We start from the raw sequence: 19,090 nt of genomic DNA, 5'->3' as shown, positions 1-19,090 counted from the left end.
AAGTAATAGAAGTTTAAGGATAAAAGCAACTCAGTAGATCTCCAAAGATCATTCATTTTGTTGAACACTCAGGTCTTTTCTTTCCTCAGGTAAGGAAAATATAACCCAACAGCTTAAACCCAGTAATTTTCAACCTTTCCATTTGCAATCAGTCCAAAGACTGAGAAAGTACATGTTGCACGACCATTTCTTCAGCTGTATGAGGTTATTCTCTGGAAAGATCTTACATTTAAAGTGAAGGAAATTTACATTTAAGAAGTTCATATTATTCTAAATGTGTGCTTTATTTCAGGTTTTTTTGGTAAATGAAAACCAGTCACAAGAAAGACTCATTTTACCTATGCAGAATTTTTTTTTAAAATAATTTTTACAAATTTCTTCTGTCAATATTTAAATTGGGAAATTAAAATTCTTATATGTGACTGGAAGTTAAATGTTGTTTCTGTTGTCTGCAGAAGCCTAATTGCTTATGTACATTCCCCTCTGGTGGCAACTAGTAACTATTACAAAAAAGAGGACATAGTGCAAAAGGGAAAGAGAAATAAAAAGAAATAAAAACTAGTTCACAAAAAGAAATCTTTATTTTGCATTGTAAGGCTTCAAACATTTAGAAAGAATGAGCTCCTTTAAATATTCTTCAGCAGTAGTTAACAACTTAATTTCACCTGATCCTCTGCTTAATTTCACCTGATCCTCACTCAAAAACAACAAAAGAGAGAGGCTCTGTAAAAATAAAGTTAGGATAATAGAAAACCTTAAAACAGCCAACTTTTCTGGAGTATTTCTTGTGTTCTTGCAGTCAACATTAATGACACTTCTTAATATTTTGTTAAATACTGATAAGTAATGAAAAACATGAAGCTAAGGAGTGGTGTCTCCAAAAAAGTCTTTGACAGTGAATCTCAAAAAAGTAAGCAATTATCTATTTGAGGATTATTTGCATAAGAGAAATAAAAATGCTTTTAAAAAGGTATTCAGCAGGGGGAAAAGAGCTGTAGAAATTATGCTAGCAAGAGTCAGTGTTAGTGTGGGAATACTTACTGGACCCTTAGTGTTTGATTTGTCTGTCAGCGTCCCAGGAAAGGTGAGACCCTTGTGCACTCTGCCAGTGTCCCGGGGGGAACCTTCACTGGGCAGTCCTGCTGGGTGGGAAGGTGGTTCCACTGACTCAGTCAGGGAAACCAGCAGTGTAAGGGAGACCCCTCAGCAGATCTCCCTCCTTTGGACTGTGTTACCCACTGCCAGCCACTGCTAGTGCCCATGAAGGACACACACCGACAGTTTATGGAGTAACACTCTTTATTCGTGTAAAGTTGTGACAGCTTAAGGTTCAAAGGCTGTGGTGATAGTGCCTGACTGAAAAGAAATGTGTTCAAAGGAATCCACAGACAAGCTGCAGTTCCCAGTAAACCAGCAGAGAACAGGATTCTTGCCCAACAGGAGTCACTGTGGGGGAGAAGACCGGTTCAGCCCTTTGGCTGATCCCAGCAGTTATGATGGACTCTTCCCTACCTTTTCCCCCATTCTCAACTTAATTTTGTACTATTTCTCTGTGTTTAGGTGCATCTTGAGTGACTCTAGTCATGCATACCTTTGTTACTGATTGGTGTAATGTTCTCTCACTTTACTTTTAAAGATGCAGCTGTATCTGGAGAAATTTTATATTGCACTAGTTGCCAGGAAGAGTAACAACACAACAGGCTTTCATTATCCTGTAGAAGCAGTACTCACAAGTAGTCCTGGTAAAGAGTGACTAACCATGTCCTTGCTGAATGACCTACTGTTAAGCACCCAGACTGTGATTGGCTGCAATCATTACATTAAGACTCTTTTTTTACTTTAATGAGTTTTTGAGGCTTCTCACCCAATGGTAGTGTCAGATGTGGTTATTACATACTGTTGTAGAACAACCCCAGTCACGCTGAATGTGGACCTAACTTGTCTCATTCATATCTTTACTATTATTGTCTCTTCTTGCCCTGTGGTATTGATAGGGGAGCCCTGGGAAATGTTAAAAATAGTCTTTGAAGAAGTTAGGCTTTGTGTTTTCTCAGATCACTGCACCTGCATAAGCAGTATGATAAATGATATAATTGTTAGACGTGATGATTGTTTAGTAATTAAATATGATTATTATATAATTATAAGAAGAATAATGAGAAACTATGTTGGAAATCTAAAGGGGGGCTATGTTTAGCTGAAATTTATGTATACAATAGAACAATATAAGTTTAATAATTAACATGAACGTTATATAACGATAGAGTACAAAAACATGATCATCTCAGATGTGTAGTTGGAATCAGATTTGGGTGGAAAAACTACCCCGATTCCCAGAGCTCTTAATAAAAAGCACCACATATAATCACTTATGTGATTATGTGTTTTTGAATGCTAACAGTATGGTACACATATACACACTTTGTATATGTGTACCATATGTACACACACTATCGTACAATTTTCATCTGCTTAGTATAATGCCCATCATTTCACCTTATGGGAAAGGGCTTTATTTAAGTTTCCTGCTCTCTTGCCTTGTCTTTATACTTGAAGCATTTGCTTCCATGGTTTTCATTCAAAATTTCAGTATTCTAAACAATCTTACCATAACAGGCAGAACAAAAGAATTTTGTGATATGTTGCATTTGGTTAATCATGACTGTCATCAATTAACCTACAAAAATCATACATATTTAACTGACAGGATGAGCTGGGTATGTTAAATGAGGTGCACAGCTCAACCTGCAAGTAACTTTTGGCTTTGTCTCTATTTTCTCTTTTCAGCAAAATCATGAAGTTTCTGTGTGTTGTCTGTTTGTCCATAATTATTTTTTCATTAGACCTACATTTAGCCATTGTTGTAATTTGCTGGTATCAAAATACAGAGCTGTATGCGGGGTATATGGTCACATTGCACAGCAGAGTTTTTTCTGTTAGGTATGATGCTCCAATGTCCTTGTCATTTTTTAGCTGATGGTTCTGCAAAGAGTAATCAAAATTTGCTTTTCCACAGTCATAAGAACTCCACTTGACACTCATTGGGCCCCCTTTTGGAGGGAAACTGCAGGCAGAAGTAAGTTTGGGGAGAACTATTTAATAGGTGTTATTCTCAAACCTTGATAAGTTAGAGAGATAACCAATCACCAACTCTATGAATTTTGATTTGGGCAAGTGCTGGATTCAGCACCATGGGACAGTGCAACCCCAGCTTCTTATACAGACTACAGAACAAGAGGCTGAAGAGAAGTGCTGTGGGAAGGGACCAAGGTACTCAGACTGATGGCAAGCTGAATGTGAGTGAACAGGGAGCCCTGGCAGCCAGCAGGGCCAAGTGTGTGCTATAAGCACAGCAGTGACAAGTGGTCAAGAAGGGGATTGTCCTGCTCTTCTCCACACTGATGCAGACTCAGTTTGAGGACTGTGCGCAGATTTGGGCACCACAATATGAAAAAGACAATAAGCTGTTAGAGAACATCCAAAGGTGGGCCATGAGGATGGTGAAGGGTCTGGAAGGAAAGCTTTACAGGAAGAGACCGAGGTAATCTAGGTTTGCTCAGCTTAAAGTCGAGGAGACTTCATTGTGGTTTTCATATTCTCACAAGGAGAAGTGGAGCAGCAGGTATGGAACTCTTCAGTCTTGTGACCAGTGACAGGACACAAGAAAAAGGCATGAAGCTTAGTCAGGGTGGGTTTACACAAGGAAATATTTTTTACCCAGAGAGTGATTGAGTACTGGAACATGCTCTCCAGGGAAATGTACACAGCACCAAGTTTGACAAAGTTCAAGAAACATTTGAACAACACTCTCAGCTGATGACGTGTCCTGCACAGGGCCAGGAGTTAGATATTGATGATACTGATGGTCCCTTCCAAAGCAACATATTCTATGATTATATGATTTCTACCTCCTTCTGACTCAGAACTTTTAAGTTACAAGGTAATGGTGGTCTACAACAATTTCGTTCAGAATGTCCAAGAAGTATATCATTAAACCAAGTCCCCAAATGTACATACTTTCTAGATCTTTCTGTTTGCAATCTATTAGTATAACATATCCATATTTGGGTTTGGAGCACTACATTGAAACTAAGATTATTGGGTTAACTATTAACAACATTACTATTATTATTCTGATTTGTGATGAGCAGTCCAGAACAATGCCTTAGTGAACATGAGTAAAACATTCATATTTTCCTTTAATACAACCCATAACTTATCATTTAGAAGAGAGGAGTCAATCATTAAGTTCTTCAACTTTGTGAACTCCAAAAATTCGCAAAGATGCATTTTCAAAGTGTCCCTTCTAAAGGGAGGAGAAATTAAGAAAACCAGATGGTAAAAAAAGGAACTCTTTTCCCTTTCATCCCAGATGGAAATAGAAAATTGCTGTCCTGTGACTCTTCGTGTTTGACCTGTGAGAAATCTGCTGATGTGTGTACTTCATGTCTGAAAGGTAACATTTCAGCTTCCTTGGATAAGTTTGCAATGACTATAGTATTTCATATCCAACATGCTTCCAGAGAATGTTTTTATCAGTGGTCACTACAAAGTCCATTAACAGCTTAAGAGGCAATCAGCCAATGAACAATTGAATTCAGGCTACAGCAATATGGGTCAAAATATTGTTGGTATTTGTTTTCTTTCCTTTCAATTAAAATTTGTCAGATATCATGCAGGAATTACTGAATAGGGATTTCTTCAGCAAGACATCCTAGATAATCCTTATGATTCCTTCTGTCGATGTCAGTGAGGTCTGAGCAAAATATTCTGGGAAATATCTTAAGAAAGCATGTTTTATTCATGCTTGTAAGAATCAAAGTTGAATTTTGAGAAGTTGAAAGCTTTTTTTGTAGCCATCCAAGGCAGAAATCTTTTAAATGTATGTCTAATTGATGTCTTTACCCCCCTGGGTTGCTCTTCTGCCAGGAAAATTTCTTATCCATGACACCTGTGTTTCTCTGTGCCCTTCAAAATATTTTGGCAACATTGCAAGCGGAAAGTGTGAGGAGTGCGGGCAGGATTGTGAGGTGTGCTCTGACCAGTGGCACTGTCAGAAGTGTCAGGCTGAACAGAACCAGCTGCTCTTCCTCCACAAAGGCAGATGTTTACAGGAGTGCCCTGAGTAAGTAACCCCTCTTATATTATCCCTGATCTTTTCTCTGTGTTCTCTTTAAAGTTCAGATCCATTATTAAACTTTCAAGGAAGAACTTTATGTAACACATGCTACCAGAAATTAAGGTAAATGTCGTTTTTCAGACTGCCTGAATAAACAGTATTTTCTTTTGGTTAGAGAAAAAGTAAAAAATTCAAAAGTGAAGGTAAGACATTAAATCCTATGAAAGATGGAACAGCTCTCAAGGACTTTAATAGGAACATGGTACTTCATGGCAAATGATAATAAAAATTCTAGACATCGTCCAGTTTGTTCCTTCCTCCTCCAAGTATTACATAGCAGAGATATACACTCAGACAGTGAACATATTAGAGTCCTGATATGTAAATACAGTGCTTAATGATGTGTGTTTCTGTCTTTAGCTCATATTTATTTTTATACACTTTTACGTGTGAAATTTAAAAATATTCCCATTTGACTGCAATAGATATTAGATCAGGCACATGAGAAATTCAGGTATTCTTTTTTCTATGTTTTTTTTTTTAAATCAGCATTCATCTTATATATATACACATAAAACCAATGCTATGCAGAAAAAAAGTCTTGCTTGGTTAACCCTTTTTCTTCAGAAAATTGTGAAGCTTACACTTTTCCTGCAGTCTCTGCCACTGCCTTCCTGGTAATTTTGCTGAATATGTCAATGAGGGCCAGTGGAACAGGTTTTCTTCATGAAAAATCACAGTGAGTGCAAGATAATTGCAATGAAGCCAACTCTACTTCAGAAACAATTTTTAATATTAGAAACTGAGGCATACAATCATTAATTGTGTTTTGACATCAATGTCTCTTGTCAGTACTATTTTCCCAGTTATCCCACCTAGAGTCAGCATAACAAAATTAAAACTTTATATAGTAGTAATTTCAGATGTTATTATCCCGCTTTTTTTCCCCTAATTCAAGACTGTAAATAATAGCTTCCCAGCAATGAGCAAAATTCACAGGGTTTAAACTCCAGTTTCAGACTCTGAGGTAAAGTTCTTGAGACACAACTACTCTCCACTGGAACAAAAAATGAGACTATTTATTAAGGGGGTTGGCTTGGATTTGGGGACATGTTTTTAAGGGATAAAAAAGGGATAAAAAGATTTTACTTGCTGCACAATTAATTTCTGACAGAGGAATTTTGAAAGACTGGGCTAACCAGGTACTCAACATTGGAACAAGAAAAGAGGACAGGACTGTAAGAAGCAGTTACAGAACCTTGAAAAAAGTTGGAAGATAAAAAATACGAGAATAGGTGACAGGCATGGCTCCTCCTATCTTTTCTCTAACCTTGCTTCTAATGCATCTCCCCAGACTTTCTTTGGAAAAACCATGTCAAAGAACAGAAGGAGAAGCATTCTTCAATCAAAAGTAACAAATTTGTTAATATAAAGTACAGATTGTGGGAATACTTTCTGTCCCAACTTCTTATTTAGTTTTCATCCATGGCTCTGTGGATTAGCAACCATCTCAAAATGTCGACTTACCCATCCTTTAACCTTTCAACAATTTGATTCTGAGAGTGTAGACAGATTGAATTCAACATCTCCTCTATGCATCTTTACCTGAAGCAGAGGTGCAGATTTTTTTCTATATTTATGACTAGTATTCCCAGCAGCGGCTCTCCATATTTGCTCTCACACCACAGATACCAGCAAAATGTACTCCCTCTTTGCCATCTCTTGCCTGCTGTCGCTAAGGCAAGGTGTTATGTCAATATCCTGCTTTTCTTTATTTTCAATCCCTGCCCTCATTCTTCCTACCCTTCACATTTCCAGAGTTGTCTCTTCTCTTTCTCCTCTCTAGAGCCACCAAGGTTACTCTTCTCTCTCTTTCCTTGATATCAGTATTGCAGGTCAGTTGCACAGGACTAGAGACTGCATGTTTTCCTAAATGTTATATATCTTTCTATCTCATATAAGGGGGAAATTAAGACCAAATAGTTCAACATCACTTAGACAGCAGGTACAAGAAGAAAGGAAAGCCTTCACATAGCACTGACCATGTATACTTTCTGCTTTCAGACACAGGGGAAGTTAAGTGGAAGATGAGAAAAAATTGTGTGAGAAACCTGCTCAATCTAGCGAAGTGTATGTGCTGTGAGAGTCTCATTTAGAGTTGTAATTCTCATAGCCTGGAGTGACCAACAGTTTGTTTTGTGTTTTTTTTCATTCCATAGGGGATATTTTAATGATTCTGAGACTTGCAAGGAATGCAGTGGATCCTGTAAGACATGCATGGGAAGTGCCACCCAATGCCTTTCCTGTAAAAGTCCTTTGCTTCTGGAGCACTGGGAATGTAAATCTACTTGTTCAGAGAAGCATTTTGCCTCTGAAGGAATCTGCAAACATTGCCCTGAAATGTGCCAGGAATGTATTCACAATGAAATATGCACAGGTATTACAAAGAACTGCTGTTGTGTAGAATAAAATCCACCTGTCTGAAGGGAGACAGAAAACCAAATCCGAATTCAGTAATGCGCAAAGAAAAAAAAGTTATGTGCATATCATTGTTAATCTCTAAAATAGATCATGATGAGACTAAATGTACAGTAACAATCTGTAAAGATTTCACATTGCTTTGCCTGGTCCTGCGGTTCTTCAGAGACATCTGCTAGTTTGATTTTATTTTTGATCTAATGTATCCAACGTTGAAAACTTGGATATGTGCACCAATGTGAAATACAGAATGTTTCTTTCCTAGCATAGTTGAATTTCACATCTCTTTTCCATTTTTGCAAATGACCACTCCTGTTAGAGAAAGAAACCCCTGGAAAGAAAGGTATTAGGAAAGTCTTTGTTACTCAGGTGTGGCTAAATGCAACCCACCCTCCAAAATTACCCCTCACCCCACCCCCCCCAAAATATTAAGGATGGTTAATATTGAGCAAGCCATTCTAGAAACATAAACATGGATGAAATAAAAAACCAACAATCAACAAACCAAACTATAAACAACCATATTAAACCCAATACTCACAATAAAAAACCAACTTATTCACAGCTCTAGGCAAAGACAACCCTTTAGGTCAATACACTCTAGGTAAACTCATATTTCAATAATAAATGAAACAAAACTTCAGATACATTCCCGATTTTGCAGGAAGTTCATAATGCAGAAAAATGTCAGAAAAAGGCCATATTAGTGTCAAATGGTTTGGTTAATATCACCAAAGCTGAGCAAGTGACTTTTTTTTCAGAGTTCCTTGCTGTAACACAGAAGATACCATTTGAGGGTTGGGCCAATATAGGTCTTTTGGCGGAAAAATATTTGAAAAAGGAGGTCCTACCTTCTCAAGGTGTTCTGATGACTTCTGTGATGACATACAATCCAGAATGCAACGTTTCCTAGCACCCACCTTCTCTTGCACTTAGGTCAGAATTTGCTGCCCACTTGCTTACCGATGTTCTGCTGTCCCCTGCAGAGTGTATGGATGAGTTTTTCCTGCACGACGGGAAGTGTGTACAGGAATGCCCTTCACGCTTCTACCCTGAAGACAAGCACTGCTTTCCCTGCCATGCCGACTGCAAGGACTGCAATGGGCCAGAGTCTGATGACTGCACAGCATGCACTTACAGCGTATTTTTCCTCTACAATGGCATGTGTTTTAAAGAGTGCCCTGAGGGGAGTTACTATGAAGAAGCCACCAAAGACTGCCAAGGTTGGCAACTGTTGTTTTCCCCAGAAGAGTACTGAGATGCAAGTGGGTCTATTTAAGGGTCACCCCCTAAGGGCCTGCATGTGACAGCTAATGTTGTTACCAGTGTCTTGGAGTTGAAGAGGACAGCTAAGGCAGAAAAAGAATCTGTCTTATTGTAGATCAGCAAAAATTAAAGAAAGCAGAGAGGGAGGTAGCCAGGATACTTATGTTTATTATTCAAGGCAACCATTGTGGTAAAATGCAGAGAATAGCTACAGAACCACTGAGAATTGCTGGAGACACTATTCACTGTTGCAGTGAAAAGCAGTGTTGATGCAAAAGCAAACCTAAGGAGCTCCTTGCATAAGATTGAAGATTACTTCCCACAGGCTTTCATCCTGAGAAAAGAGCTGTTCCTTCAAAAATTAAAACTGTAATAACACTCGGAGATAAATTCAGTAAAGGTGAAATTCCTACTGTTTGTCCTTTTCAGCATGCAACAGGACATGCCAGACTTGTTCCTCTTCCACCACCTGCCTAACTTGCAGAAATGGGTGGATATTGAACCATGATGGGCACTGTATGTTATCTGGATACTGTCCTCCCACTGAGTACTACCTTGAGGAAATTCAGACCTGCAAATCTTGCCACAAGAAATGCTTCCACTGCTCAGGACCTACTGAACACCAGTGTCTTAGCTGTGCAAATAACCAGTATCTTCTCAGTAAGTATCTCTCTACTCTCTCTAGATTTCACTCTACACAGAAAGCATGGAATAGACAAGTTTTTGTCATATTTGCAAAGCATTTGTCTGCATCAACCAATCTAAATACTGTAAGGAGGACATGACAAGTTGTTAAATTGTGCAGAGATAATTTCTTCAGCAGGGCTATGTGGAAACTTTGTGAAGCAGGGCTTGCTGGGGCTCACAGGACTAATGCAGGATTTCTAAATAGCAGCAAACACCATGACTGAACAAAACGTGGATGTTTCACTTAGTTGCTATGTACTCTTCTATTGTTTCCTACGAAGACTTAAGAGAGCTATCCTTAGGTTTGTTGTTGTTGTTGCTGCTGTTAATGTATCTATAAAACATGCACATTTTCATGTTGCTTTCTTTAATCCCTGCAGCAATCTGATGAGCAAAGGAATACTTAACCAACTGTTAAAAGGGATCACTAAGACAGCATCTAATGGGTGGCTAAGATGCAAAATTACTTTCCTAACTTTGGAGGTCAGAGTAGGTTTAAGACTGTACAGTCTCAGAAACAAACAGGCAAAGAATTCTAAAATCCCCATAATAAAACATTTCTTCTCTACATATTCTTCTAAAAGCAAACAAAAATTTTAGAAAATCATTGGGAGAAAAATGTAACAGAAAAAATATTAAATAATTCTTCATGCAAGAAAGAGCTAAAAACCAGTGTAAATTAAAAGTGAATCTAAGCTTTTTTAGTCTAATTCTAAAGCAGATTTTACATCCCTGTATTTCTGAGACCTGGCATCAGACTTACCTTTTTTATCTACACACTCTGCTGTTTTGCACCATTACAAATGGTAAAGTTGATGGACAAATGCAGATATTGGAACTGAGAATAAAATGAAAAAACCCTGAACCTGAAAGTTCCTTTGCCCAATTGCAACCCAAACAGCAAAATTATCAAGACAAATATGTAGCAAGCACAAGCAGCTTGTAATCTACTACTTTATTAGCTTTATGCACTTGCAGCTAATTCCAGCACTACTAACTTCTCATTCAGGATTCCTACTACAACTGAAAAAAGTGGGACTTATCTGGCTTTGCAGCATTAAAGACACTTAATTCGGTAACATAATGTAGAAGCCACAGACAAGGGTAAAGTTCAGTAAACAGATGTCATTAAATCTCAAATTTACCATCAGATTCATCATCTACACAGAATGAAATTAGATTGATGCTTAGAGTGAAATATATGGAAAACAGCAATGCAGATAAAAACCTGCCTTACTACTTTTGATTATACAAAGGAAATCACATCTGCTGTTCATTATTACGCTACTTTATTTTTCACAAAGATAAAAATTTGCCTATCTTGAAGAGCTTGCCAATATGCATTAAACAAAGAAATGAGGACTAAAGAATTTACAAGAATCAAAAAGAAATTACTGTTCCCCAACACTGGGTTTTCTTGTTCTGATACATTATCTCTCAGCACCTCAGGCTGTTTGCTCTAACACAGCTGCACGAGATGTTTTATAGTAGCAAATACTGAATACGATGTGCTACTTTGCATTGTTGTCTCTGCAGACAGAACCTGTGTTGAAACATGCCCAGATGGATATTATGCTGACAGCACAGAGAGGCAATGTTCTGCATGCCACAGCACCTGCGACACTTGCACTGGGAAACACAGCTCACAGTGCCTTTCCTGCAAACTGGGTTGGTACAGACAAGGAAAAGGATGTGTAACCCATTGTCCAGCAGGGTAAGGCCCAAGATCTTGTGCTAAGAGCTGCATCACAGAGAGAGCTTTGAGAAATTAGAGCATTCCATGTCAATCTGAAATAGGACTGTTTTCAGGAGAAAATTTCTTGTATTATCACAGTACTCTAATGGTGGAAAACCTCCTTTCCCTGTAGAAAACTCCAAAATTGGTGCCCAGATGGGGACTGCTTAGATGTGGTGTGGACATGCTCAGAATATGCTCTTGGCTATTTCTGTACAGTACAGTGTGAAACAGAACAAGTATACCAAGTTATAGGTCAGTCAGCCTGAGCACAGGCAGAAGAGCCTCCAAGCACAACTCTGGCCTCCATTTAACGAGGAGAAGTTTGGATAAGGTTATATTTTTTTTTGCGTTGAGTTAATGCTTACAGTGGGTGATAACAAAAACCATTAAAACGTCTTTGAACTGAGCACTCATAATTCTAGAGAGAAGTTTTATAATTAATCCATTTCAGTTCAAAATGTGAATTCAGTGTTTTGGGAAATTCAGTTTTGAGAAATTCAAATTTAGAATGTTAACCTATGATTTCTCTTTCAGGTCCATTTAAATTAAAACTAGAGTTCAATGGATCACACTGGCTGTCCCTCCCATTAAACTGGAAAACTCTAATGACCATATCTCAGCAAAATCACACACACCTTCTCTACTTCCAATACTTTGTATCTCAATTCAACTCAGATTTTAGAAATTTTTGCTGTAAAAACTATACAGAGTCATGCTTTGTAGCTGAATTCCAATGGCCGAAGGGAATGAAATTAATTCAATTTCCACTGAGATTACAAACACCTGTGTTCATTTTAGTATGATTTTTATACATGGATGTAATCACGATAAAAAGCTAAGGATTAAAAATATGTTGGTTTTTCTATCACTGCTGGCCTTTATGCCTATCTGATCTATCGCAGGTATTTTGCACAAAATTCCACTGGATCATGTGAGAGGTGCCACAAGAGTTGTAAGGAGTGTACAGGGCCTCGAGCCACAGACTGTCTTTCCTGTAATATGTATTTCTACCTGCTGCACGCCACGAATGAATGTGTTAGCTCTTGTCCTCAGTACTACTATGAAAACAAGGACAACAACATCTGTGAGAGATGCCACTCTTCCTGTTTAACTTGTGACGGTAAAAGTATATGTTCTGCTTTGAGCAAAAAAAAGGGGTCATCAAAACACCTGGAATCTCAGCTCCATGATCTGGGAACACTTCACAAAGATACTAACCACATATAGTGCTACCAACCTGTCCATGACTCTGGGTGTCCATCACCCACAGTGGGTGATGTAGACCTCTCCCAGGGGCTGCTGAGCTTTTCCTGTCTCTTGGTGACTTGTTGCACACATGCTCCATTGATTCATATCTACTGCATTGATAATTGAGGTTAAATCAAGTATATGAATTCCTGCCAAGCTTTCTTCAGAACTGCTTCCAGCAGAGAGAACAAACAGAGAGACAGCACTTAACAGGGAGGGTTAGGACCAAGTCACATGTTGCCAAGTCAGTGAATGGAAAAAAATGGAGAACGGTAATGAATCTACCATCAGCCAGGCCTCTCATAAAAATGCTCATCATAAAAAAATGGGCTTACAGAGACGGACCCCATTTTTCACATGAATGTTAAGAATGACTGAAAAATATCTCACTCCTTGAGCTGCCCTACTGTCTGTTACTCCATGAAAGCCAAGGAAATTAATTCCAACTACACATCATTACAGTCTACAATGGGAAGAGTAAGGACCCATAAAGCACATCTCTAGATTGAAAGGAAAATGGAAATCAAAAGCACAGTGATGTTTGTTGCTTTTAATATAGTTATGTATTTCACAAAGTTAATTTTCAGAGACTGTCTATTTTGCTCTGTGAGACAGTGGCTTTAGTTTCTCAATTTTCCTTATTAAACCACTTCTGAAACAAAACCCATTAATCCTCTTGGACCCATTTGGTGTCCTTTTTTACCTGAACAACACAAGATTATAGCTAATGGGTTCCATGCTGCAGCTTAGAAGAGCATGCATTGTAACACACAAACTGTTTTGGATAGTGGATTGCAACAAAATTATATATGAAGCACTTAGAATGAAGCCACATTCAAGAATGTTTACAACCTAATTGTGTAACAATATTATGAAAATTAGCAGAAATATGTTTGTTTTGACTTGCAACAAAAAAAGATAGGCATTTTAATTTACAGACCACCTCCTGTGTTTTTCACATTCTTTGGCATAAATACTACAGGACAGAATTTTTACCATCATTAAAAAGACAGAATTATAAAACGCAAGCCAGTCTGAAATGCATCTGCATTGCTGGTATATCAGCAAAGAGCATGGTGTCTCTTTGTCAAGAGCAGTAAGGAAAATCATGCATTGCACAGTAATTTAGGAAGTCCTCTGTGTTATAGAAGGTTTCTTTCTTCAGCAGTTTAATGTCTGCTAATGTCAGTTCCTTGCATTTTCATTTTCTTCCTTTCAGACAATGGCAGAAAATGTCTGTGTGCAGGGAAATGGATGGATGCATCTTGACACTTAGGACAAACCCATCCCCTCAGTGTTTCACAGAAATACTGCATGCAGCATCTGTCTTTAAAAAGAGTCTTTGACACACAAGGTGCATATGGTCCTCTGGCTGTACCTAGTGAAAAATGGTTTATTTCTTATGCAACTAAACAAGTTATTTTTCTATTCAAATATAAACATTGCTTAATTCATGGTTGTCTGAAAATAGTTAACAGGGCAAATAAGTATGGATTTTGTGAAGGACAGAATTTGGAGAAAGTTCTCCACATTTTACCTCAGTGCTCTGATCTAATTTATTTTCCTGAATATATCAGAGTTCCCTGTACAACTGATTGTGAAATCATCTTTTCATGACTATCAAAACACTTAAGAAATAAATTTTGTTTGCACATAAAACCCCAGGACTAGGCACAAGCTTTTTCTAATACCAACTGACAAACATACTTTTGCTTCATAGCAGTGGTCAGTATAATTTTTAAAGGAAGTTAACTGACATTTCCTGTTGTAATATTGTTGTTTTGTTTGCCTGTCTAGGGAAGGGAGCACTCAGCTGCACATCTTGTGTATGGAGCTACAGTTTATTAAATGGAATGTGCAACTCAGACTGTTTTGTAGGTGAATACAAAGTCCAGGAGACTCCAGGACAGAAGGTAGCTACTTCAAGGATTTTTGTACAAAATACAAACATCACGTGGCTCTTCTATGAGTTTTTAATGGGGCCTATCTTTAAGTATGCTTACTTTTTTCTTCTTTTAGCAGAGGAAGCCTTGTTTCTCTTTCTGGGGTTTCCTTATAGTCAACAAAGATATCAAAACCACATGAACAAATCAGTTCTATTAATGATACAGTGTTGTTTTCTTCCAATATAACAGATTTCCTCTTGGATTTCTGATGCTTTTTCTGTAAGAAATTCTTCTGCATTTTTGATTGACAGTTTTTCTGGCCGAAAGCTCTAGTAGAAGGATAGGCTGAAATTAACACAGCTGTATATTTAATTGAATAGGATAAGGTTTGGGTCTGCACCATAAGCCTGGGCATTCCACCTTCCCGATTTCCACACCAATTGCCTTCTAAAGATATTCAAGAATATAGCAGCAAGGCATGCCCGGGATGCTACAAACCCTGGAGTCTCTGTCCTATAATATCTTCTTGACAGTCCTACTTCATAGCACTGATCTGAGAAAACAGCATTATTTGAGGCTGGGGACCACACAGGTGTGCAGGTCTTTGCAAGAGCTTTGACTCTAAGAAATTAACAGCAGCTATGATCCTGCAATCTTGCACTGGTTCTTCCATCCAGGATGAACAGCCTTGCAATCCTAACTGCAAATGTGGTGAAAGTTTATTGGAGTCTCCAGATGTTCACAGTGAAGACGTGCCATGGCCAGGAACTGTGAGCATTGCAAATACTGAAACCACTGACTTCAGAGCGTTCTGCAAGGCAGGTGTGATCACAGTGACCGCTGGTAGTCTCTGTAAACAGAGGTCCCCAGAAGCCTGGACTTTAGGAAGAGTATTTGAATCTAAGCTGTTTCCATAGGAAAAAAAAGCCACATAATTTAAGAGTAATTGGTTTTGCTAAAAAATTTCCAACCACCTTTAATCCTTACTTCTGCTTCTTCGGGGTAAAGAGAAAATTCATACTCTCAGCTTTTACCCAGAATATTTCATATTGCTTCTTCCACATCACTTACTTTTTTGGCCCAAAAAGCTTAAAAGAATGAGTAAATTTTAACACCCTGCTTAGCTAGGTGAGATCTCTAAGCTTTTACAACCCTTTACATCCCACAAGCAGATCACTGAGAAATCAGAAAACAGGAAATTTTGAATTTGGTATTGTATCCTCACATTGACACTCATGGTGCCTAGAGATGACAACCACGATGGTCAATGATAGGACAGAACTACCAGGTCAGGTACAAATCACACAAAATTGGAGGTGCATTTCTTGTGTTCTGTGTTTAAAGGAGAGCAAACCCAAGTGTGAGAGATGTGACAGCTCATGCGTTGAGTGCAAGGGACCTGGTCCTCTCAACTGCACAGTCTGTCCAGCCAGCATGCAGCTCTTCCTGGAGGAAAGCCGCTGCCTGCCCTGCTGCAGCAACACTGACCCAGCAGAAACCCCAGAGTGCTGTGACTGCAGTGAAACACAAGGTAGGACCACGCTGAAAAGCAGGAATAGTGCTAAGTGTTTTATGGTTGATTTTGCTGACATTATGCTGCTTGAAAACTGGACTAGAGCAAAAATGTACTATTGATAAACAGTGTGTTCCTACTGCTTCATCGAAAATCGGGAAGGTTTTACTCAAATAACAACCATTATGTCTGGTGTTGGAGATGCCAACTTCTCACACTCTCAACTACTATGTTAAATGGCCTGGCATTTCATAAACTTACTGGTTTATGAATTAGCTTACTTCAGTGAAGAGACATCTGAATCTCATTGCATTTATGTGCCTGCTAGCTTTTCAGCTTCTTTCTCATTATTTTAAATAAAATACTAAACAACAGATAGCCCAACAACCTTATTGATATACTTGCTGCATAAGAACACCAAAACTATCATTGTGATACCAGAAAAGCTAGGTGTTTTGTTGACTGCTATTACTGCACCAGACACACTGTACCAGACTTTTAAGACACACACACACAAATGCAAGCTCATTTCACCCTTTTTTTTGTTGTTCTTTTGTTTTTATTTGCTGTTGTAGATGACTGCGTATTACAGACAACTCTACCACCTGGACAAAAAAGCAAAACTATTTTATTTGTTATCACTTGCATTTTGCTTCTGCTTATCATTGGAGCCATTGTATTCATCTGGAGAAAGGCACGAACCAAAACCCAGCCTGTCAATAAAGGACGATATGAGAAGCTGACAAATCACTCCAAAACCTTTCCCTCCTCTGCGAGCAACTATCACAAGAATCCCAGTCACCATGAGGATCAAGTGATTGAATACAGAGACAGAGATTATGAAGATGATGATGATGAAGATGACATTGTATACATGGGCAAGGATGGCACAATTTATCACAAATTTAAATATGGACTTTTGGAGGATGATGAGGAAGATGAGCTAGAATATGATGATGAAAGTTACTCATTTAGATAACTTTTTACTAGTTTACTCACAGTAAATTAGTCCTATTCTACTGTTTTTCCTATGAAATTATAGCTATTTAGTTAATATGTTTTGTTACTGGATAACACTCTGACCTCCAATTTTTTTGCTATTAATTATTGTGAAAGAAGAATAATTTCTAGAAGTATTTCTAGAAATTCCTTTTTTCTAAATAAATCTTTTCTAGGCTGTTAAGTAGCACTACGGATACAATCTGGTTAAGAGACCAAGTTTCTATGCATTTGTGTGGAGAATAATCCTTTCCCAATATGTATTTGTGTAACTAACACAAACTCTTCTTCAGACCTTTTTGAAGAACCCTGCCAATCACTACTAGAAATGTGATAAGCATGATGGGTGCATCTACTTGATGAATGCCACTGGGAGAGGATGCCAGTAGTTCACTAATTTGTAATTAGAGTTACTCAGCAATTCATAATAGAAGAGGCAACTTGGAGGAATTTACTTAGATTTTATTCATAATCACCTGGTGTTCCCTGAACATAATCTTCATAATCTTTACAGCATAATTTCCTGTGAATTCATGTATCTATGACGTGATATTTTAAGACTTAGGATTCTAACTACTTCTCATAACTATATCTTATTCACAGTTTGTATGAAATAGAAGAAAAATATTTTATATATCAGCCTCTGATCAATCTTTACTGCAGAGTTTGTCAAAAAATCTTGCATTTTACAGATGAATTCCTTGGTTTACAACAAAGGGCAATATTGTCTATAAGCATGGCACACACACACCAATTCTGCACCATGAGCAGGTGGTGTTTATACTGTAAATGGCTCAGGATGCTCAGATAATGGCAAAGGGGATATTTGCACTTTTCTGGTAATTTTTATTATTATTATTATTATTACATAAATAAAAATTTACAATTCTGAAGAAAAGAATGGCTGTTTGTTGTGAATAAATTCTTTAGCCATCTTATATACGCTGTTACTTATTACATTTCATTAAATCTCAGAGTTTCTCTAGGTTTCCAGTAAGGAGTTGCTCTAAAAACAATAAGGGTATATATATATAGACTTACTGTTTACAAGGAATTGTGTAAAAATACGAGCTTTCCATGACTCAAAGCATCAGTGGAATTTTCAGTATTATATAAGCCTAAAGATCTAAGGATAGTTCAATCTGTAAGATTAAAGATGTTTTATGGAGAGGTTTATTGCTTCCAATTTTAATTTTAACCTTCTAATCATTGCAGCTTCAGTAAGAGAGAGGAATTAAAGGTAATGTGACTTCACAAAAGCTGAAACAAGTACCTAAGTTTAGCAAAAGCTATAATACAGCATTTGACAGCAAGGAACTTCAGAAAGATACATGTTATCTTTCACTTTAAAATCTAATAAAACAGAAGAGGAAAAGAAGAGTGAAAAATCAGTTTGAAAGGTGACACTGCTATCCTGGTTTTCTAAACTTTTTTAAATTAACAATATGCTTTATTCTTGTTGCTAATGGCTTATAGCACAACTCTGAGGATAAGCTTTGACACACTTCCTCACATTTCAAAGGCCTATTCTTAGCTATGCCTGAGCAATCTGAAACCACAATGATAATGTGCATTTTCTTTATGGGCTCACAGATTATGAAATTATATTATTATGAAAGGGCCAGATGACCCTGGAGGGGCAAAAAATGATTGAAACCATGGTGCCATAGTCAGGACTTAGGTTACTCAGCCCTTTTCCCATCCCTGGCTTCCTGAGGGCAATGGGGCCCATCTGACAAAGCAGGGAAAAAGAATCTTTGGTCAGAGACTTGCCAAACTCCTCAAGAGGGCTTTAACTTAGATTTGTTGAGGAAGGGTGTCTGTCCATCCCAATCCTGCCAGTCAAATATCAACACCTTTAATCAATGCCCATCATCAACATCTCCTATAGCATCAACATCTCCTATAAAAGAAGATCACTTTCAATATTTTTGCAAGTGTTAAGTTTGAAAATAGTACTCAAGAAGACACAAATTTAGGAACCTGTATTCCTTTACAGTGTCTACAACTAGAAATCTCTGCTAAGAGTCTAAAAGAAGACCAAGAAAATAAAAGCACAAGGAAATAATTCTAGTCTTGCTTCTAAAGAAACTTCATGGAAAACCGGTAGAACCAAGTAAGACATTAAAAAAATTACAGAGAACACAATAGTACAA

The 19,090-nt window shown here is 37.8% G+C and overlaps 1 protein-coding gene across 1 annotated transcript in view; it reads left to right on the top strand.

The window, feature by feature from the left end:
* The window catches only part of PCSK5 (proprotein convertase subtilisin/kexin type 5), a 226,691-nt gene extending 209,777 nt beyond the window's left edge, over positions 1 to 16,914 (top strand). The window contains exons 28-37 of the mRNA XM_058824331.1: positions 4,373 to 4,456; positions 4,930 to 5,125; positions 7,339 to 7,556; positions 8,584 to 8,820; positions 9,293 to 9,523; positions 11,087 to 11,264; positions 12,191 to 12,408; positions 14,334 to 14,449; positions 15,767 to 15,953; positions 16,511 to 16,914. Of these exons, the coding sequence (XP_058680314.1) occupies positions 4,373 to 4,456; positions 4,930 to 5,125; positions 7,339 to 7,556; positions 8,584 to 8,820; positions 9,293 to 9,523; positions 11,087 to 11,264; positions 12,191 to 12,408; positions 14,334 to 14,449; positions 15,767 to 15,953; positions 16,511 to 16,914 (2,069 nt within the window). The remainder of the gene's footprint in view (positions 1 to 4,372; positions 4,457 to 4,929; positions 5,126 to 7,338; positions 7,557 to 8,583; positions 8,821 to 9,292; positions 9,524 to 11,086; positions 11,265 to 12,190; positions 12,409 to 14,333; positions 14,450 to 15,766; positions 15,954 to 16,510) is intronic.
* The last annotated feature ends 2,176 nt before the right edge of the window (positions 16,915 to 19,090 follow it).

The sequence above is a fragment of the Ammospiza caudacuta genome, chromosome Z (assembly GCF_027887145.1).
Source record: "Ammospiza caudacuta isolate bAmmCau1 chromosome Z, bAmmCau1.pri, whole genome shotgun sequence".
NCBI classification, from domain to species: Eukaryota; Metazoa; Chordata; class Aves; order Passeriformes; family Passerellidae; genus Ammospiza; species Ammospiza caudacuta.
The sequence above is the reverse complement of the archived record's forward strand: the minus strand, read 5'-3'. Positions and strand labels throughout refer to the sequence as shown.